Source organism: Furipterus horrens, unplaced genomic scaffold (assembly GCF_987537825.1).
Source record: "Furipterus horrens unplaced genomic scaffold, mFurHor1.1.pri manual_scaffold_10, whole genome shotgun sequence".
Classification (NCBI taxonomy): Eukaryota; Metazoa; Chordata; class Mammalia; order Chiroptera; family Furipteridae; genus Furipterus; species Furipterus horrens.
In genome coordinates this window covers 39,815,831-39,843,610 of record NW_028327180.1, presented here as the reverse complement: position 1 = coordinate 39,843,610, position 27,780 = coordinate 39,815,831, and the positions used below count along the sequence as shown (strand labels likewise).

Here is a 27,780-nt window from a genome sequence, read left to right as displayed (position 1 = left end):
GTGTCCCAGGGAGCAGGGTTCAAGTTTTTATGACACACAGGGAAGCCACACAGCCTGTGTGAGCCCTGGGACTGTTGGGGTCCATGGATGGGACACAATGGGTAAGGCCCACATAAAAGGTGCTTTATAACCTGCAGCAAGGGAACCGATGCTCTCTTCCCATCCACCTGTGCCCTTGGGCGAGCGCTTTGGCCTCTCTGTGCTTCAGTTTCCCATCCATAGGAGCCTCATGGGGCTACCCTGAGGAGTGAATGAGGTGACTTAAGTAGACGTCAAGGCCTCAGAAGTGGCAGCACACAGTAGGTGTGCAAGACATGTTGAAAAGTAAATACATAATAATAAGACATTTCTTGAGTGCCTACTATATACTGGAGATGCTGGAGGAACCAGTGAGACAGACACACATGTCACACCCACATGGAGAAATGCTTTGGACAGGAATCCTAAGGCCCTGAGAAGGGCTCCTGTTGTCCTCAGATCACAGAGGGTCATGGAGGTTGCAGGAAGGTCTCTGGAATCAGAAGATCAGTTTGTCCTGGAGTCCCAAAGGCAGGGGCCAGGACTACTCCCATGGGCCCAGCAGGATCTGTAGCCCCCTAGGAACCCCTTTCTGTGCCAGGCCTCACAGGACGCTGGGACAGAGGTCAGCCTGTGTACCGTGATCTCTGCAGCCAGCTGGCTCAGGTTCAAATCGCCACTTTCTTACTGGGTGACCGGATAAGACACCTCAGTTTCCTCACATGTCTGCTGAGTGTTCAATTTAATGCTTGAGAGTTGAATAAACGACCTCATATGAAGGGGGCATGTAGACCTGGGGGGGTTCCTGACACCACCCCATCATCCATGGGTGTGACTGGAGATGGTGGATCCTGGGGATGTGAGTCTGGCCAGGGTGGACAGGAGCAGGAAGTTGGGGGGTTGGGGGTGCGCACTTAGCCGCCCCACCTGGACAAAAGTCGGGAGCCTTTTCTTAGGTCTCTCTCCCATCCCAATCCCCGCCCCCAGTGCCTCGGGCCGCCCACCCGGCTCCGCCCTCCGTTCCGCGCCGTCGTTACTCCGGGCCGCGTTTTACGAGGATCCGGCCGAGTTGGGGGGGGGGGTGGCCGAGGGGGGGGGCAGGGTGGCCGAGGGTGGGGCAGAGGTGGCTAGCCGCGAGTCGCAGCGGCCGCCGCGGCGGGCGGAAGAAATGGGGCCGCGGCGCGCCCCTAGTCCGGCCACCGCACAGCGCCCCCCCCGGAGCCGACGCCAGCGCGCGGGGAACCGGGGGTGAACCCCCTCCCCCAGCGCAGCGCAGCGGCCCGGGGGCGGGGGAGCGCAAGCCCCCAGACCCCCTCCCCACCCGGGATGCCAGGCTAAGCCGGCCGGGCCAGGACAGGTGCGCGCACCGACCCCCCTCGTCCCCCCCCTCCCGCGCCCTCCCGCCCTCGCGCTCCCTCCCGCGCACTCGCGGAGGCAGCGGCTCGGAGGTAAGCGCCCCGGGGCGTCTGCGAGAGGGGGCTGGGGTCTGAGACGCTGCCCTGGGGGTGTCTGTAGGCACTCAGCTGGGGGTCTGAATTTGTTGGCTGGGGCGGCCCGGTCAGGCGCTATAATTGAGGGGGCGCTGAGAACCCCGCTATTGGGAGGGGGATGGATTAGGAGCCGGGAGGATGCTTGTGGAGCACCATAACGGGGGGAATCTTTCAGCAACGCAACTGGGGAGGGGACTAGATTTTAGCGGGGATCGCTGTATGGAGGGTTATAATGGGGTCCAGTAGCAACACCTTGAAGAGGCTGGATTTGGGCCTGGGGCGCTTGAATGAGGCTCCGTAATGGGGGTGTCCAATGGCACTGCATCTGGGGGGAGCTGGATGTTGACTGGGGGCCTGTATGTGGAGGTATAATGGGGGTTCTGTCGGCACCGCAGAGGGTGAAGATATTGTCCGTGGGGGGTGGGGGGATACTGTAGGAGACAATAATGGGGGCTCCAGGCTGCACCGCTGGGGAGCTGGATTTGGGCCCAGGTGGGGGGGGTTCAGGGCAGGCAGGGGGTCTGCTGGCCAGAGATGGGGGTTGGTGTTGAGGGGCGGGACCCTGAGGGCTACGTCAAGGACCATCCACAGCTGGGGTGGTGGTCCCAGCACGGTGAGGCCGCTCCACCCCACTCAGCCGTCAGTCACCACACCTTGGACGCCCCTGAGCCCTCTCCAGCCTCCTGCCTGGCCCAGATCGAGTCCAGGGCCCCGGCCATAAGGGAGGGGCCACGGTGGGGAGAGAGAGCCAGTCCAGACACCACTAGCTGCACTGGGGACGCCGGAGGGGTTCAGGGCCCCCCAAGAGCTGACAAAGGGACAAAGAAAGCATCTCTCTTAGAGGGTGCTGGGCAGTGTGGGGGACATGGAGTGTGGCCTCCTCCTGCAGGCACTGATGTATCCCCAGGGTGGGTGTCACGGGCCCCCCTGTCCTGCTCTCTGCCTCTGGGCACCCTCTAGTTCAGGGCACCTCCCAGAGAAAGGGGGTGCCATAGAGAGCCCCTACCCCTGCCTGGGACATATAGACACTGGAACTGGAAGTGTTTGCAAGAGTCCCAGTACTGGGGCAATTCACACACCTTCAGCCCCTGTGAGCCCTTTTCTGGCTGAAATCTTTGGCATCCACCCCCTGATGTTGTCTTCTTTGACCCTCAGACCTGAAGGGAACTGGGACTTGGGGTTTGGGGGGCATCTGGATTTGGATTTAAGGAGGAAGGGGGGGACCATTGGCTGGGACTACAGAAGGGACCCCTGCCCCATTTGCAAAATTGCATTTCTTCCTATTTCTCTGGGTTCCCTAAGCTTCTCAAGGGGTCCAAAATCAAAGTTCAGTACCCCAGGACATCTCTTCCCCCATGAGTTCCCCCACCCTCACCCCCTTTCCCACATCCTAATAGACAGGGTTTCTTTCAAGGATAAAAATTTCAGATGTGTCTGGGCAGTTGCTGAAACTCTTGAGAAAGTACAGGATGTGGGGAGATGGATGGGGGTCACGGGTGGGGTCAGGAGTCACCTGAGAGGAGGTCCCAAGCTCTACAGAAAGGTGGCTGGGGGTTGGTCAGTGGGGACCAGTGGAGACCCCTTGACTATTGGGTAAGTGGCAGCCTGCCAGAAGCCTCATTAAACTATAGTGTATCCACCCCGTACTGGTTCATTCCCAAGAGCAAATTGGGAAACTGAGGCCCAGGGAGGGGGCAGAGTGGGTAAATAGGGAAGCATCTGTGCTCCTGGGGCTGCTAGATGGGGTCAGGAGAAAGGTGCCCCCACATGAAACCCAAATGCTCTCTCAAAGGTTACCCTGGAACCCCACCTCCTCTGTCTACCCTGGGCTGTGCAGAAATCACACCTGGAGCTTCCAGTGCACCACTCCTCTCCAGACAACAGCAACTTAGAGGAAAAAGCCGGGAACTGAGAGGTGTGGCCTTAGACAAGTATCTAGCCCTCTCTGGGCTTTGATCTCCCTAGGAGGTGCTCTTTACATTTAGGAGCTAAGTAGAGGGAGGCGAGGCAGAGAGAGTTGACATTACAATGCCTTGGATTAGTAACCTCTCCTCTCTCCTTCCACTTCCCACCTGTCTTCTGCCAGAGCTGAGCACCCCTGGGTCCTCAGGGTCCTGTCGCCTTCCTGCTTTGAGGTGAGAAAATGTCTAAGCCAACAGAGGTACTGAGTCCCCTAGAAGGTGCCGTTCCTCCTCAGGCTTCAGCTTTCGCCTCTATCCACTGGGCAAAGAAAGTGCTGGAGGTTTGGCATCTGCAGTGGCCGCCCAGGGCTTGTGACAGGAGTTGCTGGGGTTACCTGGGACTGGACCTGGAAGATAGAAATCAAACTGTCCTTGGAAAGGTGACCCTGACGTCAGCCGGCAGGACAGGGGAGCTGGGTCCCCAGGGGCTGAAGGACATGCCGATTGCTGCCCGTCTCCTGGGATGGAGAGTGTCCCTAGCTGAACTTGGGGTGTGGCCCTGTCCTGTGTGCCTGGCCTTTTGCCAGATGATGATGGGAGCCCAGAGGGGACTCAGCCAGGGTCATGACGGGGGGAAGCAGGAAAGGCTGCCTGGAGGAGAGGATGCTGGCACGGGGCTTAAAGGATGAAAAGGATGTTGCCAGAAGATGGGGACAGGGATTCCAGGCAGAAGGAGAAGCAAGGATAGTCACTGCATGGTGAGTTGTGGGGGTCCTGAGTGGCTGGACTATTTTAAGGGTGGGAAACAATGAACGATGAGGCCCGAGAGGTGGCAGGGCCTGTCAATGCCAAGTTGAGGAGCAGGCTTTATCCCAAGGGGAATAAGGAGCCATGGAAGGTTTTAGAGCAGGATAGTGAATGGGCAACATTTCAGACCTTGAGCAACAGTGAGGAAGAGTAGCTACCAGGACACAGGCTCCTGGAAACCAAGTTAGCAGTTTGGAGGGGTGGTAAGCCACCTAGCCTGGGAGGCCTGCAAGTGGAGTGGACAGCCTTCTTCCTGAAAAAATAATTCTGGTATTGCTCAGGCCCAGGTGACCCTCCAGATTTCTTCTAAATTTCCAGGTACTATGGGTTTTCTGAACTGGAATGTTTAAGGCACCATGATTATGAAATCGTAAGTCATTTAAAGAACTGCAGATTCTCAGACTGATTCCTCTCAGACCTAGCTGTGATTGGGGTTGACTGTGTGTGGAACTTTATTTAGTAGAAATAGAGAAACTGAGGCACAGGTGCCAGCCATCTGCCCCACGTCCTGTTGTTGAACTATCTAGGATCTGGCTGCAGGGAAAAGGAGCTCAAGGGACAGACCCCCACCCTAGACACCCCCACCATCATGAATGGGGTGCCAGCTTGGTTTGCCAGAGCCAGGGTTCCATATGCAGCCTAAGAGGTCTGGACCTGAGCCACAAAATTATCTTTTATTTTCATGGCCATTTGTCACCTGTCCTTTGGAGATGTCCAGATAAAGTGGCAAACAAGGAGGTGACTTGGGAGGCCCGGACCTTCTTCTATTCCTTTAGGCAGAGATATAGGCCCCCCCACCAGCCACCCTCAATGATCCTTCACTGTCTTGGGACCCCAGGGTCCCAAGGTAGGCCACCCTAGGGCCTTTTGGGAGGAAGGCCGTCTAGTGAGGACTGCATTTCCCAGGATGCACCTTGGCCCAGGCTGAGCCAGCATTCCAAGGGCAGACCTAGGAGAGAACTTCCCAAATGCAAGAGCCCAGTAACGATTGTGGATTCTCAGGGGAGCCCTTGTCCAAGACAACTGGGGAGATCAGTCAGTCAATAAATGTCCCCAGTGGCTCCCATGTGCTGCATCCCATGCTGGGTGACACTGAGACCCCAAGGAGGGAGGCTTTAGCTCTGTTTGGCTCTCAAGGGGGAAGGGGAACAAAGGCAGGCATTGGCCCTCTGCTCCGTGGGGTCAGGATGAGCAAATGGGACTGGTAAAAGCCGGCTCTGCCCAGTGCATCAGAGAAGATGCTCTTTAGAGGGACATTGTAACTAGGACCAAAATGAATGTGTAGGAGTTCACCAGGTGAGACTACATGTTTTCTGATAGTTTCAGAAGAACCATTTTCCTTTTCTGGAGTAAGAGCCCCCGGACAGTCGAAATAGCCACTCTGAATTATTGCCCGTAGAGATTGCTACAGCAATGGGGTCAGACCTATGACGTAAGTTTGAGTCCATCTTTTTATTCACTCACTTACTCACTCATGCCCCCTTCTCAGAGCCTCAAGTTTCCCCACCAGTAAAACATAGATGCTATTCTCTCTCTCTCTCTCTTAGGGTTCAACATTTAAACAAGAGGATGCAGGCAAAATGCCAGGCATATTCCTGTTGTTTTTCTTACTCCAGAAAAAGGGAGCTACTTTGAAAAGCAGAAATTGTTGCCTGTGACCCTGATCACAATGGGAGCTGTGGGTCTTTGCTCTCATTTGATAAGTTGACAAATATCTAATGAGTGCCTACTATGTGCCAGGTTCTAAGGTCCCAGCAATGACTAGGGCTGACTGGGCTCTGCCCTTGTCATGCTCACAGCCAGGTGGGGATATGGACACTAACTAGAGAGAGAAAGTAAATCAAGTATAACAAATGCCCTGAAGACAATAATACTGGATGATGCAGCTGAGAAGGGCAGAGCTGATGGAATAGGGAGGGTATCTCTGAGGACGTGGCATTTGAGTTGAGACCTGAAAAATGAGAAGGAGCCAGTCATTCAAAGATCTGGAGGACTAGCATTCCAGGAAGAGGGCAGAGGCTGTTCAAAGGCCCTGGGGCAGGCATATGCCTGGCATGCTCGAGGAGCAGGGAGGAGGTCTATATGGCTGGAGCGGAGTAAGTGAAAGGGAGAGAGGGAGGAGGTGAGGATAGGGAGGGGATGGGGGGGCAGGTTGTACAGGGCCTTGTGGGAGAGCTTGGGTTTTTACCCTGAGAGAGGTGGGAGCCCTGAGTGTTGTGGGCAGAGAAGGGTAGGACCTGACTCAGGTAACCACAGGTGCCTCTGAGTTCTGCAAGGAAGAAAGACTGTGGGAGGAAGGGCCAGCATGTCGGTGGGGGTGGGAGACTGCACTGGTCCAGGTGAGTGATGATGGGGGCTGGCCAGGCTGCGGAGGTAGAGCGGAAAAGAAGTGGGTGGGTAGGGTAGATTTTGGACTTGCTGATGGATGGATGTGGGAAGGGACTGAGAGCCCCTTTCTCTGGGGACTGATAGTGCTATGGTTAAGAAGTGTGGGGTCTGGACCAGATGACCTGGGTTTAAATTCCAGCTTGGCCATTTCCTAGCTGTGCAACCTTGGGCACATCACGCACCCACCCCAGGCCTCAATTTCCTTCCCTGGAAAATGATGAGAAAAACCCCTGTCACTTACCCCATTAGTTCTTTCTGTAAAACCCCAAAACACAGGGCTTGGAACACAATAGATGCTCCATAAGTGTTTGCTGTTACTTCCTTTTGTAGGTTCCAATCCCCAGGCTCTGGGGAGAAAAATGAGGCACAGATTGGGTGGCAGATTCCTCGAGGTCTCCCAGTAAAACCCAGGGCCCTTCACTATTTTTCTCCATTGATGCACATTTCTCATGACCTATCCCCCAGAGCCCATGTCACTCTGCCAGTGATTCTGCCATTCTTGAGCTGTGATTCATTAGGACTTGTGGTCTACTCTGACCCCAGTGCCTTCCCTTGGGACCTATTTCCCGCCTTTGTCTTCTTCAAGTTCATTGGCCAGGTCTTCCGTTCCCAGCAGCACTTGGCACAGCCCTGCCTGCCTCCAGCCCAGCGTCTCTCAGTGGTGTCCCCCTGCAGAATTGCCTTTCTGGCCCTGCCCCATTTGGGGATCCCTGTGTCCTCCAAGGCAGAGCCTCTGAGAGGGGGCAGTGAGTGGCAGAATTCTAGGCGGAGCTCAGCCTGGGGTAAAGGAGGGCTCCCAGAAACCCCAGTGAAAGGGCCTGAGGTCCCCATCTTCTGCTCTCAGATGGAGGACACTGAGGGCAGGGACCAGATTTCTTTGTCCTCACAAAGTGGATCCCTGAGAGCCAGACCTTAATTGGTCCCAAAATTGAATCCCAAGAGCAGGGCCTGACTCAGTATTTCCTCCAAATTGGGTCTGAGAGCAGGGCCCATCTGCCCCCAGGCCTGCCCAGGAATCTGTGGGTGACCAGCTCCTCAGGCCCAGCCTGGATTCTCTAGGATCCTCTGGCCCCTTTCGGCGGCCTATTTCCAGACCCCCTAAATGACTTGCTGGTATAAATGATGCTTTAATTTCCTCGAAATGGTCTCAGCATCATGGAGAAAGCAGCCCCCTCTTTCCCATTCCTAATTACAAGTTGCTGCTTCCGATTTGCCTCCTGGCAGCCCAATTTCCAAACAGTGATTAAAATTAATTACCCAGGAGCACCCCCTCCCCATCTGGACCGGGAGGCCCCAGGGACCTGCCTTGTCTCCCATTCGAGGCCTTGCCTCTGCCACCTGGTCTCCTCTCTGGTTCCCTTAGTGTCCTGAGAACAGGACAGCCTCTCTCTGGGTCTCCACTTGTTTATCTTCAAAATGTTCATTCAGACTATGTGGCCTCATAGACAGATGGCACATTGTGGGTACTTAATAAATGTCAGCAAGAGGCCGTATAACTACATACCTGGGTTCAAATGCTGGCTGTATTCTACTGTGCTGTGTGACCATGGCCCAGTGACTTAACCTCTCTGAGTCTCAGTTTTTCCATCTGTAAAACTGCAGTGCTGGAGCTGGTGTGATGGTGCTGCTCTCTGCCTCATCTTGTTGGTGTGAGCCAGAAACGAGTTCATACATGTGAAGGGCTTGGCCGAGCACCTGCTGCATGTGTAGTGGGGGCTTCATGAATCTTGGCTTAAATCCCTGCTCTGCTGGGTTGGGATGGATACAGCTCAGGTACTCTGAGCACCATTCTCTTCAAAAGAGACTCTCAGCATTCATTGAGTGCTGACTGCATGCTTGGCTCTGTGCCAAGCTCTTGACACACAGTCCTGGTCATGGCTCAAGCCCCCTCAGCCATGTTGGTGCTCAGGAAGTCTGGACTAACCATATCCTTGCAACAAACATATCCCAGGGTCTATTTTTCAGATATTTGTTTAGCCAGTGTCCATTAAGCGCCTACTATGTGCCAGACCCCCTGCCATTGTGGAGCTGACATTTTCATCCCTGATTTACAGAGGAGGAAGCAAGCCCAAAGGGAGGATGTAACCCAAGGCTGCTCAACAGTCAATATGGTTTGTTAAACACCTACTATGCACACCTCACTTACCCCTCATGATGACCAGATGGTGATAATTACCACGATGGAGAAACAGGGAGGAGGGTGGAGGATGGAGGGGGATGCACTGACTGCCTCCTAGGCTGAGGAGAGATGTTAACTGGCATTGAGAGGGCACTGCGGTACAAGGGGGTCTCTCCACAGCTCCCCGCTATGCCCAGGGCCCCATGAACACCCTTTTGCTGCTCAGCCAAGTTCCTAGACAGCTCGAGAACCAGGCTTGGCTGAGATGGGGGTGACTGGAGGAGGCAGCTGGAGGAGGCAGCTGTAAGCAGAGTCGGTAACTAGACCTGGATGGTGCAGGGGCCTAGCTGCCAGGCCAGGTTACTTGATCTCCTTGGGGACGCCGGGCCCTGGAGTTGGAATCCTAGGGTGGCTGGGCTGACAGGAGCTCCTTCTATGGAACTGGAGATGGGCATCTCATCCCCGCCTATGCCATGGCAGATGGTGAAATACCCTCTGAGGCTGACCTGGGGGTCACTGAGTTCCTGCCATGATACAGAGGCCCAGAGAGTGCTAGCTGCTGGCCCAAGGTCACCCAGCAAGGTTATTTCACATAGAGTAAACACATGGACCAGGCCCCATTCTAGTGCCTTATTTTACAGAAGGGGAAATTCTCTTATCTAGAAAAGTCAGAGAATCCCAGGAATCCTCCCTCCACCCGCTGGGACCTTCTTGCCATTCCTTCAGTGGTTCCAATTGCTGTGCACTATCATGGAGGCCCAGCCTTCATCTAGAGCTGGGCTGTCCCAAACAGCAGTCACTGGCTACATGCAGCTGTTGAATCACCTTTTCAACCTGGCCACTAGGAAGTTTAAAACTACACACGTGCGTGGTTTTCTATTGGATGTTGCTGGGCTACAATATGTCCTTTTAACTGCCTGGAAACATTTTAGGGTTGGAATTATAGTCAATCACAGTTTATAGATGGGGAAACTAAGGCTTAGAGAGGGGAAGTCACCATCAAAAGTCTCATGGCTGATAGAGGCAGAGCTGGGATTTGAACCTAGACCATGCATTTCAGGGACTAGGCTGCTAACCTAGGGCTTTTTGGCTAGTACTGTTGTCTGTCCAGCCCTTATTCTGGGCCTCATTTTCCCCAGCCTGCCAGCGAGATTGGGCTGGGCTGGGCAGTGCAGGAGGGTGGATAGACAGCCTGGTCAACACTAAATTGGGGTCCTTGGAAACTGACAACCAGAAAGTCATCAATGGGGGCTGCAGACAGAAGGTTCCTGGGTGTGTATGTGTATACACTCGGACACATAGGCATGTGCACACACATGTGAACTGCCCATCACTGCTAAGGCACATGCTATTCTGTGGTTGCATTTTTCATAAGTATGAACATACATACAGACACCATAACATGCTGTGGACATCGGGGCCTGTGGACCTGCGTGGCAGAAACCCACCTGCCTGTGGACACCCGTGCATGTTGTGAGGTGATAAGCAAAGTTGAACTAGGTAGAGGTCCAATCTGGGTTCAGTTCCTGGTGCTGACACATATTTCATCACCATATAGCAAGCCATTATTATCGCATATCAATGGTGTGCCAGAAACTATGGGGACATGTCACTGGCCAAGACACACCCAGGACTACTTCCACAGGGCTCACATTCCAGGGGGGCAGACAGGCTCTGAATGAGTTGTTACCTGGGTGATCATTTCATTTGGGGGAATCAGTGCACAAGCTGATTCTATGAATTATTGTGCATACAGGTCTCTGGAGATCTTGCTACAATGCAGAATCTGGTTGAGCGGCTCTTGGATGGGGCATGGGACTCTGCATTCTAATAGCTCTCTAATGAGGCTGAGGCTGCTGGTTGAGGACCACATTTGGAGAAGCAAAGGGTCTAAAGGACCCTTTGAGACTATAACACCAGGTGGGAGGGCATGGGGAGGGGAGAGGCTGCTGGAGTCCAGGGGGTGGTGGGGATTCTCTGAGGAGGCAGCATTTCAGCAGAGATCTGAAATAAAGTGGAACCTTGTGGGAATCTGAAAGAAGAGGCTTTGGGGCGGGGAGGACACAGCTCATGCACAAGTCCTGGGGCAGGACTGTGCCTGGCATAACGGAGGAACAGCAGGGAGGCCCATGTGGCTGGACTCACGTGAGCAAGGAGGAGAAAGGGAGGATGTGAAGGCAGGGTGGGGCAGATGAAGGCAGGTCATACAGGGCCTTGTGGGCCACTGGGAGGACTTGAACTTTTACCTTAAGTGGGGTGAGAGTCTGGGAGGGCTGTGGGCATACTGGTGAGTCCTTGACATAGTTGCCCACACGGGCCTTCTGGTGGCTGCTTCAGGGAAAACAGACTGGGGGGAGCAAGAGCTGGAGCCGGGGGACCAGGGTGGAGGGTACTGGACTGGTCCACATGGGAGATGATGGGTCCTGACCAGGGAGCAGACTGGGATAGGGTGAGAATTCTGGATAAATCTGAAGGCAGAGCCCACAGGGCTTTCGGGCATTGGATGTGAAGGTGAGAGAATGAGTCTAGGGGGAGCAGGGGTGTTGGAGGGAGTTGGAGAGTGATTCTCGGCTGAAACAGGCAGGACCAAGGAAACCCTGGTTGGGGTCAGGGAACATGAGCTGTAAGTCAGTAGTTCAATTTGATCTCTGTTCAGTGCCTTCCAGTGAAAATCCTGACAAGGCTTATGTTCTATCTGTTGTTTATTTTCGCACGTACCAGCTGATGCTAAAATTTATACTGAAGTCCTGGGTTCCAAGACTAACCCAGACACCCTGGCTGCAAGAAGTGGGAGAAATGTTCCAGAAGGAAATTCAAACCTGTGATAAACGTATAGTAACTAAGGAAGGGTAATACCTGGGAAGTCGGTCCAGGGGACACTTGACAATGAAGATGAAGCAAGGTAGCCTTGAGGAATTCTCATCTCTACCTCAGTTTCCTCATCTATACAGTGGGATTGCCTGCCACTACTTGGAGTGACGGTTGAGGGGTCAAGCTGAGACGCCCAGCCACAGCTCAAGCCTTTCTAGGTGGGAGCTATCAATTTATCAAGTTATGACTGTCCCGCTCTCTCATGGTCATGCCCCAGGGCTAAAGTGGGTGCATGGGTGCCTTGCACACCATGGGGTGCACATGCTGACCACAGGCTTCCCTGCCTGGTGGCAGCTCCCAGTGGCCAGGTGCTGGGGCAGGTGGTGGGGTGGTTCCAGGCAGGCAGGCGCCAGGCGGCTGCTAGCAGAGGCGCCTCAAGTTTCAGGGAGAGAAGCAGATGGTCTTGGGGAGCTGTGGGAGGTGCTGAGGCCTCTGGTAACCCCAGGTGCGGGGGGCAGGGGGGAGTAAACTGAGGCCAGGTGCAGTGGGTTGGCCCCGAAGTGGCCCAGACTGCCAAAAAGCATGTGGGGTTCAGTTCTGTAATATTGTCAAAATAACTAAAGTGAAAAGACACAATGTCACTTCACACTCATTAGGATGGCAACTATAAAAAACAAAACAAAACAGACAATAAGAAGTGATGGCGAGGATGTTGAGAAATAGGAACACTGTGTCCTGTTGGTGGGAATATAAAGTAGTGGAGCCACTGTGGAAGACAGCATGGCATTTTCTAAAAAAAAAAAAAATGACAACCCTGACTGGCAGACCAGTGTGGCTCAGTGGGTTGGGTGTCACCCTGCAAACCAGAAGGTTGCCGGTTCAATTCCCTGTCCGGGCACATGCCTGGGCTGTGGACAAGGTACCTGGTTGGTGGCGTTAAAAAAGACAATGTTTCTCTCCTTCTCTTTCTCCTGCCTTTCCCCCCTCTATAAAAATAAGTAAAAATAAAATCTTAAAAACATATAATTACATATGATCGAGCAATTTTACTTCTGTGTACCACAACGTGTCCATCCACACACTGTAATATTATTCAGCCTTAAAAAGGAAGGACATCCTGACACCTGCTACAACGTGGATTAACCTTGAGAACATTATGCTCAGTGAAATAAGCCAGTCACAGGACAAATACTGTGTGATTCCACTCACAGGAGATCCCTAGAGTAGTCAAATCCATAGAGACAGAAAGTAGATGGTGGGAACCAGGGAAATGGAGGAGGGGATGGGAAGTTAGTGTTTAATGGGAACACGGTTTCAGTTTGGGAAGGTGAGAAGTTCTGGAGTTGGATGGTGGTGATGGTTGTTCAACAATGTGAAGGTACATAATGCCACTGAATAGTACACTTAAAAATAGTTAAAATGGTAAACTTTATGTTATACATATTTTCCCACATGTAAAGAATGTTTTTTGAAAATGGCACAGAGCAAACAGAACGCCCCAGAGGTCAGGGTTACCTGGGCTGGCATTGTAGGGAGAAAGGTGAGATAGGCAAGATTGGGGCTGCCAGTCAGGTTGGGGGGCTTGAATGCCAGGCAGTTGCTGGGGCCTGGATCTTGGATCATTGGGAGCCATGGGAGGCTGTGGATCAGGGGAGGAGCTGGGGAAGGAAACTCTTAAGGAAGGAATGCCATGTCTGTGCACACATGGGATCCAGGCATCCTCTGAGTCACAAATCCTGGAAGTTCAGGGTCGTGGAGAGGAAGCCCTGATGCTTCATGCGAGGCTTTCCTGTTTTGGCCCTGAAGACCAGGAGGCAGTCACTCCAAGGCCAAAATTCCCTCATCACCTCTGCCTCTAAGGGCTCGGAATTTCCTACAAGGCCAGGGCAGGGCTTGGAAATGTCCCTGCTGCTGCTGCGATGCGGAATGTAAGGCATGGAGCTTGCGGGAACTTCTCAGGACAAGGCTGTGGGTTTCTTATTCAGCACCTCTGAACTGCACCCCTTTCTGCGAGGGGTATGGAGAGCTAGGTTCCAGAGGGTGAGTTCTACAAACACTTCCACCAACCAGATCATCACTTAGTTGGGGGGGGCTGTCTCTGCTCCACACACCTTGAAGGTTCTTTAAATTCCCTTGAACAGTAGTGGGAAACAGGCCCCCTGGAGAGGTAGTGAGGCACCTCACAGGGGTACCAGAGCAGGGGACAGAAAAGCTGGACTCCAGAAGGATGTGAGACTTATCGGGGTCTCTGAGGTCCCTCACCAGATGGAATATTCTCTGATTTTGAAGTACTGCAATTTTCAGGTTGTGGTTTATAAAATTCCAAGAGCCTTTGAATTTTTTTGAGCCTTCCACTTTAAGATGGTTATGTTTTAATTCTGTCTTTTAAGATTAACTTTTTAAATAGCTTTTGAAATGTTACATTTATTATCATTATTAAAATTATTTAATATTAAAATTATTAAATATTCTTATTAAATTTTTGTTAGAAACAGTTTCATGAGCTTTCACTAATAGGTGGTAAGAAAGTTGTTTTGGTAATTAAACAAGTGCTGGTATTATTATTGTTAGTGCCATGATTGTTAGTTTAAATTATCCCAACGGAGAATTTTTCTGGAAATTGAAGGTCCGGGCCGCTGCGGCTTGTGAGCGCCATCTGGCGGCGGACGCAGGCCACGCAGCTCACTTCCCCATCTCTCACCCGCAGGTGTCACACGCGTCTCCCAGACCTCGCCATGTGTACCCCGCGAGTGCCCCCTCCCCGCCCGGCCCTATTGCTTCTGCTGCTGCTACTGGGGGGTGCCCATGGACTCTTCCCCGAGGAGCCGCCGCCGATCAGTGTGGCCCCCAGGGACTGTGAGTGGGGATCCAGGGGCAGGGGGCATCCCAAGGCAGGGTCTTGCTCCCCATCTGAGCCTGCTGCCCTCCTCCCCCAGGGGCTCATTAGGCCAAGCTCACCCCGGGCCTGAATCACACTGCTCCTTTCCCCCTCTCCCAGACCTGAACCACTATCCCGTGTTCGTGGGCAGTGGGCCAGGGCGCCTGACCACCACAGAGGGCTCCGACGACCTTAACATCCAGCGGGTCCTGCGGGTCAACAGGACATTGTTCATTGGAGACAGGTAGGGGTTCTGTCTGACAGAGTATGCGGAGTGTGGGGAGCAAGCTGAAGCCTTTGGGGGAGTTTTCATGATGGGGCCTCTTGCTTGGCTGGAATGTGAATGTGTGTACCTGGGGAGGGACTTTTAAGGGTGCTGAACTCTGGGTGTGGTTGGAGCCTGCTGCCTGCTATGGTGTGTTAGTGGATGGGGACAACTCTTTGGTCAAAACTCACTGGGTGCCTCCAGACTTTAAACCTAAATAATGAGGAGTCAGCCATGAGGATATTTGGGGGAAAGGGAGACATCCGGGCAGAGGGCACAGCAAGTGCAAAGGCCGGGTTAATGCCTGGCGTGTCAGAGCAGCAGCAAGGAAGAGCGTGCAGCTGGAGCACAGTGAGTGAAGGGAGAGAGGGAGTCAGTGAGAGCAGGAGGGGACAGGAGCAGGTCGTTCAGAGCCTTCCGGCTTGAGGGGAAGACGGTTTTTTACCTGGAGGGACATGGAAGCCCTGTAGACCTGTAGGTAAAGGGAGGAAACCTGGTTCAAGAGCTCAGAGGCACTCTCTGGTGGCTTCTTTGGGGAGAATGGACTGTTTCCAGGCGGTGCCAGGGGGAGGGGTGGGGTGCAAGTTGGAGGGGACTGAGCTGGTCCCGGTGGGAGACGATGGGGCTGGAATAGGGTGGTGGCCACGGAGGGGTGAAAAGTAGGTGAATTCTCAACAGACTTTAAAGACAGAGGAGACCATGATGGCTGACGTGTTGGATGTGGGAGGGGAGAAGAAGGAGTCGAGGGTGACTTCCAACTTGTGGTCTGCACCCCCAGAAGCACAAAGCTGGAGAGGAAGGACAGATCAGAAGACAGGGGGAGGGAGGTAGCAAGTTTGAGGGGACAGTCAGGCTTAGAATGGCCACACTGAATGCAAAATGCCTGTGAGCCCTCTGCATGGTGATGTTAAGGGACAGCTGGGCCCCGAATCTCGAGGTCAGAGAAGGTCCAAGCTGGAGATGTGACCGTGGGCATTGTCATGAGAATGTTGTGAGTATTACAGTGGATGAGGCCACCCAGGAGGGGTGTGGATGGGGGAGGGAAGACGCCAAAGAGAGTCTAAGAGGGAGGAAGGAAGCCTGGTGAGTTTTGGGGGTAAGAATCCTTGTGAGAACCTAGTTCCCAGGAGGGGGGGGTGCTGTGAGGGTCAGACGCTAGAGAGGGGGAGGAAGACAGAGAAGTGACTGCTGCACTTAATACTCGTTGGTCAATTACCTTGGCCAGAGCACATTTCTGTGACATTGGGGAAGGGGAAAGCCTGGGGTAGACTGAGAGGTGCTCAGTGGGGCACCTGATGTAAAGCATTTGACAGTTCATTATGTTGGGTGCAGCCCCAGGTCATTGGGTATGTAAGCCTGAGGTGGCATTTTAAGGCATATGGATGTGCTAGAACTTGTGTCTTTTTAAGGCATGAGGAGATGTGTTAGGCCATATGCATGGATGTGAGGGCATGTTCAGTGAGGAGTTGCTCATGGCAGAGGCGTTGTTACGTATTGGACACCACGTCTGCCACCAGGAGACTGTAACATGGTGGAGGGTGGAGGCCCCTAAGTCTCACTGACTTCAAACCTCCCTCAGGGACAACCTGTACCGGGTAGAGCTGGAGCCCCCTACCTCCATGGAGCTTCGGTACCAGAAGGTGAGAAAGGTGGGAGGGGAGGGAGCAACACTTAGGGCTCCCACCAGAGGGGGCTGACATTGCACTGGGGATTCGGGTCCACCTGGCAGGGGTTCCTAGGGCTGTTGGGTACCCCTCATCATCTCCCTGTGCCCCCAGAAGCTGACCTGGCGCTCCAATCCCAGCGACATCAACGTGTGTAGGATGAAGGGCAAGCAGGAGGTGAGTGGGCCCTGGTCACGCTCCCAGTCAACTAAGACCATGCCCCAACCAACTCCTCAATGTAGCCTGTCGGCACCCAAGGCAAAATCCTCCTCCTCCTTTATCCCAGACCTGGACCCTGGTGTTGTTATGGCTACACCCAGAGCCTAGCCAGGACCTCCAAATGGTTCTCAGTTACGACCATGGCCATTCACCGGGTCTTGCCATAGCTCCACCCCTTCAATGGCCGCTGATAAGAAATAGGTATTTCCCTGTCCTGGCCCCTACCTTAGTTGTGGCCATGTGCCGATCCAGTCCTGTTTTAGCTGTGCCCACACCCCGGACGTGTTCTCGAGACTAAGACACCCCCACATCCCTGCCCGTCCTTGTAAGGTCTTATATCAGTCCTGGCTCCTAGTCAGCTCTAGCCACGCCCTATTAAGATCCTACAGCCCTGGCCACGCCCCCACACTTGGTCACGCCCACTCCGGCTTCTCAATTTCCTCCCTACCCCAGGGCGAATGTCGAAACTTTGTAAAGGTGCTGCTACTTCGGGACGAATCCACCCTCTTTGTGTGCGGTTCCAATGCCTTCAACCCCGTGTGTGCCAACTACAGCGTGAGTCTCTGCCCTTCGATGCCCTGGTCGCCCCAGGTCCAACTTCCGTACCTTTGCTCTCACCTGCCCTCCGTTGGCCGTGTGCCTTTCCCGAACTCACATAACCTCTTACAGAAAGCCTTACTGGATGTGCCCCGTCTGCCTCCTCACCCAGAGCTCAAGAGGAGGCTTCCAAAGGAGGTCTATATGGGGGTCAGAGAAGCCCTAATTACTTTGCTTTTGACCCAGTTATAGGATTAACTAGAATTGACTGTTAGACCCATTTACAGATCAACAAACTGAGCCTCAGAGAGGTTAGGTGACGGATCAAGTCACACAGCATCCAAGATAGAGACAGAATTCCCCTTTAAGTAGGAGTATGGGGGACCTGGGGGGCTGCCAGATGTAGCCAGGAACTCTGTCACTCAGGCCCTGTCCCCCTGCAGATAGACACACTACAGCCTCTCGGGGACAACATCAGTGGCATGGCACGCTGCCCATACGACCCCAAACACGCCAACGTCGCCCTGTTTTCTGGTGAGTGTCTCCCCACAGCCCAACTCTGACCATCTGATGGGGCTCCAGCCCCAAGCAAGGCATAGCATTTTCCACTCTTGGACTTGGAGCCATTTAGAAGGAAGCTGGGAGACTGTACATTCAGCTGTGAAACAGGCAGAATCTCAGCCTGGGGTCAGGACTCAGTGGGAGTTGGGGCTCAGCTTGGGCTCAGGGCTTAGATGGGGTCAGGGCTCAGCCTACAGACAGGGGCTCACCTAGTCTCAATGAGGTAGACTGAGTCTTAGAAGATCAAGTATTGACCCACACAGCCTCTGGCCTCACAATCCAATCATTCTCTCACCTCTTCCCCCCCCATCACCCCCATACAGAAGGAATGCTCTTCACAGCCACTGTTACTGACTTCCTAGCCATTGATGCAGTCATCTACCGCAGCCTTGGGGACCGACCCACTCTGCGTACAGTGAAACATGACTCCAAGTGGTTTAAAGGTGGGATGGACATTCATCGAATCCCCCCACCGCTCCACCAGAATAAGAGTCCCAGAGGAGTCATGGAGGGGACTCCCATTTCATCTTTGGAACCTACTGGCCTCTTTAAAGACAAAGCTAGAGGAAAGACTGAAATTGGACCTAAAGTAGAACTGGCTGGGAATGGGTGGCTTGGAAGCCCAAAATGAAACTACAAGAGGGATGTGGCAGGAGCTCAGCTCTTTAACACATGAGGGAGGAAGGTGACAAAAATAGTAAATGTTGCTGTTTGTGGAGGGTGGACACAGTGATTTTAGGATTCTGACACTCATCCCTCCCCTCAAGACCCCAAAAGTTTTCATCTGTTTTCTTTTGCCTGGGTAATAAACTGGTGTCCCCCCTTCCCCATAAAAATAGCCACCCAGGCTGATGTGTTCTCAGCTCCAGAAGCACCCTTTCTCATGTCAGGGGCTGGGTTCTGACCCTTCCTTTCCTATAGAGCCCTACTTTGTGCACGCGGTGGAGTGGGGCAGCCATATCTACTTCTTCTTCCGGGAGATTGCGATGGAGTTTAACTACCTAGAGAAGGTAAAACCCTGTTTTTCCCTCCCAGAGAGGCCCAGGCAGTGGGGTGTGGAGCTGAGCGGCATCCATTCATGCACACATCCATCCATTGATTATGTTTTTCATTATCTCCTTCATTATCCATAATTATCTCCTTCAGATCATTCATTTATCCATCCATCCACCCATCCATCCATCCACTCATTCCTCCATCCCTCTACCTACCCATCCAGTCCAGCAGCCAGACAGTTAAGTACACAGACTGCTTTGGGCCAGTCACTTCCCTTTCTTTGTGTCTCAGTTTCCCCATCTATACAATGGGGATATCAGTAGGCCCTCCTTTGTAGAGCTTTGGGAGGGAAGTAAAAGATGATGAGAATAAAGTGCCAGATTCATAGTGAACGATCTATAAGTGTAAATGATTGTGATTATGATTGTCACATTGCTATGATCCTCATTGTCATCCCCACAGTTTCACTGGGGAATCTGGTGCCAGGGAGATACAATGACCCACTGGGATCCCACAGTGAGCCAGGGTCAGGCTCCTCCATCCCAGCCTGGGTGGTAGGCAGTGTGGCCTTTGGGACACAGGGCTCAGGTCCCATCTGTCCACTGTCATGCCAGGTGGTGGTGTCCCGTGTGGCCCGGGTGTGCAAGAATGATGTGGGGGGCTCCCCTCGTGTGCTGGAGAAGCAATGGACGTCCTTCCTGAAGGCGCGGCTGAACTGCTCTGTCCCGGGGGACTCCCACTTCTACTTTAATGTGCTGCAGGCTGTCACAGGCGTGGTCAGCCTGGAGGGCCGGCCCATGGTCCTTGCCATTTTCTCCACCCCCAGCAACAGGTCAGTGGATCTTGATGGGAGCAAACTGAGGGCACTGGGTGGGCATGAGTGGAGAGGTCCCACATTCACTCATTGCCTATTCCCCGAGTCCTAGGCTGGGCAAGACTGGACCCCCAAGAGGCCTTGACCCCAGACTGTGGTAGAACAAACCCACACTGAGCCTCCAAATCCCTTTGGTCAGAACTGGACAGATAAGGGACATCACCATCCACTTGCTTTAAAGGAGGGGTTCAGAGAGAGCTACCTGGAGGAGGGGACACTGGAACTAGGCTCCAGTGGGTGTGAGATGGAGGAAAAGGGAAGAGCATTCCAAGTTGTAGGAACAGCATGTGAAAGACTGCAATAAACTTGGTGTCTTTAAACAATAGGGGGGAGCCCATTTGGCTAGAATGGAGGGAGCAGAGGGGAAAGTGGACAGGATGAGGGCAGGGAGGTGATGGCTGCAGGGAAGAGCCTGGATTTTATCTTGGGAGCACTAGGGAGCCATGGGAGAATGAGGAGCTGAAGAAGGAATGGGTTGTAAGGGGGCAAAAGTGGTACCTGAGAGATTGAACATTCAGGCAAGTGACAATGAAGGCCAGGACACAGGTAGCTGTGGAGGAGCTAATATATGATCCTGTTTGAGAACTGTTCAGGAGCCAGAATGACTGGATGGGGCAGGGGGGTGACATTCTGGTGCAGGGGACTGAACATCTGACAGCTCCAGAGGACAAGGACTCCTCCACACATGTGCCTGAGGCGGTGCCTCCCACCAGGCTCACTGCTCCCTTTCATCTAACCTCCCAGCATCCCTGGCTCTGCTGTCTGCGCCTTTGACATGACACAAGTGGCTGCCGTGTTTGAAGGCCGCTTCCGTGAGCAGAAGTCCCCAGAGTCCATCTGGACACCTGTGCCAGAGGATCAGGTGCCACGGCCCCGGTGAGAGCCCCCTCCATCCTGAGACAGGTGCCTGGGTGGAGTCCTGTCCCCATGACTGTGGGCCAGAGATTCCCAGACAGTTTTTTAGCTGTTGCCACGTTCAGCTGTACCCATTATACAAATGAGGAAAACTAAGGCCCTTAGGCAGGGCAGTGGGTCCCCTGGAGAATCAGAGCCCCTATATGGGACCCCCAAACTGCCCTGACCACCCCCTCATCCCCACAGGCCTGGGTGCTGTGCAGCTCCAGGCATGCAGTACAATGCCTCTAGCGCCTTCCCCGATGAGATCCTGAACTTCGTCAAGACCCACCCCCTGATGGATGAGGCGGTGCCCTCACTGGGCCACGCACCCTGGATAGTGCGTACTCTGACACGGTCAGTCCCCATGAGCGGCTAGAGTGCTGCTGGGATAGAGGGTGAGGGTGAAAGTCCAGGAGAGGGTGGTAGTGGGGAGGGAAGACGGGGCTGACTATGGGCACAGGGGAGGACGGACAGCAGTGTTGGTGGAGACAGTTTGCATGCAGCTCTGGGGACTGACCAGAGACACACAGAGAGACACGAAGGGACGGAGACAGAGATAGAAAGAGAAGGAGACAGAGCGAGGGAGGCAGAAAGAGAAACAGAGGGAGACAGAGAGGGACACAGAAAGAGAGATTCAGGAAGAGACAGTCCCAAGTGGGAGCCCAGTTTGGGGTCTGTTTTGGAGGAAGGTGATGTGTACCCATGTAACCACACCTGTGCCCACATTGCCCGATGTGGGTGGTGCCTCTATGTCTGTCCAGTGTGGGTGGGGCTGAAGGGGCTGTGGGGCCGAAGGGGCTGTGGGGCCGGTCTGACCCCTCCTGCCCTGGCCACAGGCACCAGCTGACTCGAGTGGCTGTGGATGTGGGCGCCGGCCCCTGGGGCAACCAGACCGTCGTCTTCTTGGGCTCCGAGGCGGGCACCATCCTCAAGTTCCTCGTCTGGCCCAATGCCAGTGCCTTGGGCACCTCTGGGCCCAGTGTCTTCCTTGAGGAGTTCGAGACCTACCGGCCAGACAGGTGCGGCCTGGCAGAGGCCAGGAATTGGGCCAGTGGGCAGGGAGATGGAACACAACCCTTGAGTCTTACTATTCTGCTCACCTCCAGGTGTGGACGGTCAGGTGGCAGTGAGACAGGGCAACGGCTGCTGAGCCTGGAGCTGGATGTGGCCTCAGGAGGCCTGCTGGTGGCCTTCCCCCGCTGTGTGGTCCGTGTGCCCGTGGCCCGCTGCCAGCAGTACTCAGGATGCATGAAGTGAGTGCCCCCTGGGCCCACTGCTGGCGGTGTCTGGGGGGATTGAGGAGAGGTGAGCATGGAAAGAGAGGAAGAGCTGAGTTTGAGTTAAGGGCCCACTAGCCTCCTGACTTAGAAGAGGAGCAAGGCAGAAGGCGCAGCATCTGCAAAGGTCCTGGGACAGGACCATGTCTGGGATCTTAGAGGAATAGCGAGGAGGCCCATGTGGCTGGAGATGAGTCAGTAAGGAAGGAGGTGAGGGCAGGGAAAGGATGCAGGGCCTAGTGGGCCACGGGGAAGACTTGGGCTTTCATCCCAAGGGAGGTGGGAGCCCTGGAGGCCTGTGGGCAGAGGAAGGGTGGAACCTGAGTGACACTTTTAAGAGCAGCAGGAGCAGAAGCTGGGGACCAGGGAGGTGGCTGTTTCCCAACCTCTGATATGGGTGGAAAGATCAGATGCAAAGTACTGGCACCCCCTGCACTCGGTGTGAGCCCTCCACACTGAGAAACCCCACCCCCACCCCCACCATGACAACAGTGACACCACAGCACAGAGCCCCGGCAGACTCTGGGGCAAGCCTGCTGGGCTCCCATCCCAGCTCTGCTGCTGCTCTGGCAGAAGTGAACCTTCCTGAGCCTCAGTTTTCTTTTCTGTAAAATGGAGAATGAATAGCCCCCACCACAGAAATGTGTAGCCAGGATCCCCAAGACCCTCGAGCTGATAAGCAGGAGGCAGTGTGCACAAGGCTATGGTTGATGGACTGCTGGGCCCCTCGTTTGCTCTAGGAGCTGCATTGGCAGCCAGGACCCCTACTGCGGGTGGGCCCCTGACGGTTCCTGTGTCTTCCTCAGCCCGGGCACCAGGTACGGGGGAAGAAGAGAATGGAGGGAGGGTATCTGTCCCACCTGATGGTCAGGGCTCCCCCTCCCCAACTCGGGCTCTGTGAGAGGTGTTCCTGCTGATTGTGTCTGTCTTACCCCCATCAGGGCCACCTTTGAGCAAGACGTGTCCGGGGCTAGCACCTCAGGCCTAGGGGACTGCACAGGTAAGTGGGGGAAAGGGAGAACTGGAGACCCTCCCCTGGGGTGCTCATGCTCTTTCCTGCCCACATCCAGATGGGTGGGGGGACTAGCTTTGGAAGGCCAGGGGGTCCCACGTCCAGGTAGGGAGGAAGGTGAGAGACAGAGAGAGGCCAAGAGACAGATAAATGGACAAACTGAGGGGACAGACAGATGCCAGGGGACAGACAGATGTATGGGCAGGTTTTGAAAGGAACAGAAAAATAATGAGAGATGACAGATGCTGGAGGCAGATGCCAAGAGACAAATGGACAGGCAGGTTTTAAAGTGACAGAGACATCACAGGACAATCAGATGAACAGACTTTGAGAGGACAGACAGACCCCAGAGAAACTGAGACTCTGAGAGACAGACAGGCTTTGGAAGGGACAAAGAGATATCACAAGGCAGACAGACTTTGAGAGGACAGATAAGATGGGCAGACAAGCCTGAGGTGGCCAGAGGTGTGGACAGAACTGTCCCCTAGCTGGCCCCTCTCACACGGCCCTCTCGGCCAGGACTCCTGCGGGCCAGCCTTTCGGAGGAGCGCGCCGGGCTGGTATCAGTGAACCTACTGGTGACATCGTCAGTGGCGGCTTTTGTGGTGGGTGCTGTGGTGTCAGGCTTCAGCGTTGGCTGGTACGTGGGCCTCCGAGAGCGGCGTGAGCTGGCCCGTCGCAAGGACAAGGAGGCCATCCTGGCCCATGGGGGCAGCGAGGCCGTGCTGAGCGTGAGCCGGCTGGGCGAGCGCCGGGCAGGTGGTCCTGGGGGCCGGGGTGGGGGTGGCAGTGGAGCTGGGGGACCCCCTGAGGCCCTACTGGCCCCCCTAATGCAGAATGGGTGGGCCAAGACCACACTGCTGCAGGGTGGCCCTCATGACCTGGACTCAGGGCTGCTGCCCACTCCCGAACAGACACCATTGCCCCAGAAGCGCCTGCCCACCCCACACCCCCACGCTCTGGGCCCCCGTGCCTGGGAGCACAGCCACCCCTTGCTCCCAGCCTCTGCCTCCTCCTCCCTGCTGCTGCTGGCCCCCACCCGGGCCCCTGAGCAGCACACTGTGCCCAGCCGGGCCTCCCACAGCGACTTCCCACTTACGCCCCATGCCAGCCCAGACCGCCGGCGTGTGGTGTCAGCACCCACAGGCCCCTTGGACCCAAATACAGCAGCCTCCGACAGTCTCCCTCGGCCCTGGAGCCCACCGCCCACGGGCAGCCTTCGGAGGCCAGGCCCCCACGCCCCAGCTGCCACCACCCTGCGCCGCACGCACACATTCAACAGCGGTGAGGGCCGGCCAGGTGACCATCACCGTGGCCGCCACGCCCGGCCCAGCACGGACTTGGCCCACCTCCTCTCCTATGGTGGGACAGACAGGACTGCGCCCCCTGTGCCCTAGGCTGGGGCCCCCCAACACCTCGGCTGTGCCAGCCACGAGAACAGGAGCAAGAGATCAGGCCCAGCTCCGAGTGGGTGCTCAAGACCCCCACCCCAGCGCACAGGGGGAGCAGGGGCCTCCGCCACATGGAAGCACAACGGCTTGGCCCCCACCCTGACCAGGGCCGCGGGACACTAGGCGGTTTGGGGGGGGTCGGGAGGATGTGCTATGGATTTGAGGTTGATCTTCTGTGCGTGGGTTTGGGTTTGTTTCCAATTTGCGTTTTATTTTTGCAGTTTTCTACCCAATTGCACAACTCCGTTCTCGGGGTGGCAGCCAGGGGCTTGGAGGTGGTGGGATGAGGAGGGGGCCACAGCTGCAGACCCAAGTGCCCCCCCTCCAGGTCCCTCATTGACCCAGGCTCCTGGCGTGTGTGAGTGTGTGTGTGTGTATGCATGCCATGTTCGTGTGTGAGGGGCCGGGCAGGGGAGGGAGGTGTGTGTGTGGATGCCTGTGAGGGCTACTACCAGCGTGTGCGTGGGGATGGGCACTCATGCAGGGTGCGTGTCTGTGTGTGAGTGCAGCGGCCCCAGCAGCCTGGGCATTGGCTGAGCCAATGCAGGGGCTTCCAGAAGGCTGGGGGTCCTCCAAGGTGCCGGATAGGAATTTGGGAGGAGACAGAGAAGGGGTTTCAGGTGGGAGTTCCAGGGGGGCCTGCCCATAAGTCATACTGGCAGCAGCTGTGTAAAGGTCTGGGAGCAGCAAAGGCGGGTGGGCCCCCCTGTAAATATGGCCCCAGCGTGGTCAGAGGGTCCCACACCACCTGTCCCCTGTGACCTCCCCCTTTGACCTCCAGCTGACCCTGCATGCCAGCTGAGCGGCCAGCTGAGACCTGGACCCTCTCTGGAATTTGCCTCCCAACCCCCTCCCCATCAATAAAACTGTTTACAACCACCGGCCCCCAAGGCTCTGGGTCTGCTCTATCTCCTAGGGGTGGGACCTGGGCAGTGGCATAGCCCTGCACAGTTGGGAACACCTGCAAGACTCATGGCTGGGTCACAGCAGCCAACCGAACTCTGGGGCACTGCGTGTGGGAATACAGAGTCGAGGGAGTCCCTGTCTTCATCTGGTTGGGGGCCAGTTCCTGACTGGTCTGTCAGCAAATATTTATTGCATACCTACTATGTGCCAGGCACTGTATGTGGACAAAAACTCCTGTCTTCGTGGAGCTCACAGCCTACTGGGGAGAGTGACCACATACAAGCAGATTAGGACTGGATTTGAGGTAGAGATATGTGTAATGAAGTAAAAGCCAGATAATGTGTTAGGTAGGGGTGACTGCGTGTGGAAGAAAAGGGGTGGTCAAGGAGGACCTGCTGGAGGTGACATTTGAGCTGAGATGGGAATTGGTGAGAAGGGACAGCCCTGGGGAGATGTGCAGATAGAGCCTTCCAGGCAGAGGGAACAGCCCGTGCAAAGGCCCTGAGGTGGGAATTCACTTGGAGTGGGGTGAGCTGGCCAGTGTAGCTGGACCAGTTGGTGAGGGAAGAGCAGGTGGAGATGAAGAGGGAGAGGATAGGGCCCCAGGTTGGCAGGGCCTCGCAGCTGAGTAGTATAATTTTTTAACTGTGTTAAAATATGCATAAATATACACAAATTCAAATGTGCCATTTGAGCCTTTTTTAAGTGTTGAGTTCAGTGGCATGAAGTCCATTCACATCATCGGACAACCATTCCCATCACCCATCACCAGCACTTTCTCACTTTCCCAAACAAAAACGCCATCCTCATTAAATACTAACTCCTCATCCTACTCTCCACTTACCCAGCTTTATGAATTTTATTTTCAGTTAGACAGGAAGCCACCAGATGGTTTCAAGCAGGAGACACAATCTGATTTCATTTTAAGAGATCACTTTAGCATTATGTCATTACAGTTTACAACCCTTCCTTCCAGCCCATGTCAACTAAGTACCTACTGTGTGAACAAGACAGACCGGGTTTCCCCTTGTCACGGGGGAAACTGATAGTAAACAAAGAAACTCAAAACACTGTGACGGCATCTAACAGCTCCTCTGGAACCTGTGTGTGTCTGGGTTTTTTTTCCAGCTTGAGATATAATTGACATATAAGATTGTATGAGTTTCAGGTGCACAACTTGGTGATTTATATATGTATATATTGCAAGATGATCACATCCATTACCTCACACAGTTACCTTTTAGTGTATGGACAGAACATTTAAAATCTACTCTCTTGCCCTGACTGGTGTGGCTCAGTGGATTGAGTGGCAGCCTGAGAACCAAAGGGTTGCCAGTTCTATTCCCAGTCAGGGCACATGCCTGGGTTGCAGGCCAGGTCCCAAGTTGGGGATCACATGAGAGGCAACCACACATTGATGTGTCTCTCCCTTTCTTTCTCCTTCCCTTCCCCTCTCTCTAAAAATAAATAAATAAAATCTTTTTTAAAAAGATCCACTTAAAAAATCTACTCTCTTAGCAATTTACAAAGATATAATCCAGTATTATCAACTATAGTCACTGCATTAGATCCCCAGATCTTAGACCCTTAGACCAACATCTCCTCATCCCCTGTCCCAGTCCCTGGCAAAAACCATTCTACTATCGGTTTCTACGAGTTCATTTTTTTAGATTCCACATATAAGTGAGATCACATAGTATTTTTCTTTCTCTGATTTATTTTACTTAACATAATGCCCTCAAGGTTCATTCACATTGTTGCAAGAGGCAGGATTTGCGTCTTATTTTATGGCTGAGTAATAATCCTCTGTGTGTGTGTGTGTGTGTGTGTGTGTGTGTGTGTGAATAATGCTGCAATAGCCATGGGGGTGCAGATATCTAAAGATAGCGATTTCATTTACTTTGGATAAATACCTACATGTGGAATTGCTGGATGGTACGGCAGTTCCATTTTTAATTTTCTGAGGAACCACCATACTGTTCTCTATAGTAACTGCACCAAGTTGTACATCTCTACCAACAGCACAGAGGTTCCCTTTTCTCAACATGCTCTCCAACACTTGTTATTTCTTGTCTTCTTGGTAACAGCCATTCCAACAGGTGTGAGGTGATATCTCATGGTGGTTTTGATTTGCATTTCCCTGATGATCAGTGATGTTGAGAATCTTTTCATATATCTGTTGGCCATTTGTATATCTCCTTTGGAAAAATATCTATTCAGGTCCTTTATCCATTTTGGTGTGTATCTGTTTTGTGTGTCTGTCTCTGCAGGTCTGCCGTTCTGTCCTGTGTGTCCTGCTCTGTCTGTGTCTCTGTTAGGTTCTGTCTGTACATGTTTGCCTTCTCTGTGTCAGTATCTGTGTCTGTGGATTCATGTGTGTCTATCTGTCATCCTTTATCTATGCCTGTTACTGTCAGCCTCTGTGTTTGTCTCTAACCCTGTGTGTCCACTAAGACAGAACCCAACCATCCTCACAGCTGAATAGGGACAAACCCTGAATGGATGGGGCTAGGGAGAAGAGGCTGTGGCCAGGGATGACAGATAAAGATGATAAAGCACAGCTGAATTTTTAGAACTCAACAAGAATGAAAGCACTGAATAGCCAAACCCATGAGATGCAGCCAAAGCCATTCTCAAAGGTAAATGTGTAGCCTCCAAATGCATTCATTAGTAAACAAAAGATCCAAAACAAATAGCACATCAGCTTAG

The 27,780-nt window shown here is 53.9% G+C and overlaps 1 protein-coding gene across 3 annotated transcripts; it reads left to right on the top strand.

Annotated features, from left to right (window-relative positions):
- Positions 1-1,421: 1,421 nt before the first annotated feature.
- SEMA6B (semaphorin 6B) lies at positions 1,422-25,049 on the top strand. Of its 3 annotated transcripts, none has more exons than XM_090289396.1 (17): positions 1,422-1,466; positions 14,242-14,390; positions 14,533-14,656; positions 16,257-16,317; positions 16,456-16,518; positions 17,014-17,115; positions 17,541-17,631; positions 17,982-18,101; positions 18,580-18,668; positions 19,269-19,486; positions 20,273-20,404; positions 20,630-20,779; positions 21,262-21,444; positions 21,532-21,678; positions 22,443-22,520; positions 22,644-22,702; positions 23,234-25,049. In XM_090289396.1, exons 2-17 carry the CDS (start codon positions 14,270-14,272, stop codon positions 24,109-24,111), a joined length of 2,616 nt encoding a protein of 871 aa, XP_090145522.1. In that variant the 5' UTR covers positions 1,422-1,466; positions 14,242-14,269; the 3' UTR covers positions 24,112-25,049. The 3 variants fall into 3 exon arrangements, with proteins under 3 accessions (XP_090145522.1, XP_090145521.1, XP_090145520.1); XM_090289395.1 differs by lacking the exon at positions 1,422-1,466 and adding an exon at positions 3,621-3,643; XM_090289394.1 differs by lacking the exon at positions 1,422-1,466 and adding an exon at positions 13,526-13,574.
- The last annotated feature ends 2,731 nt before the right edge of the window (positions 25,050-27,780 follow it).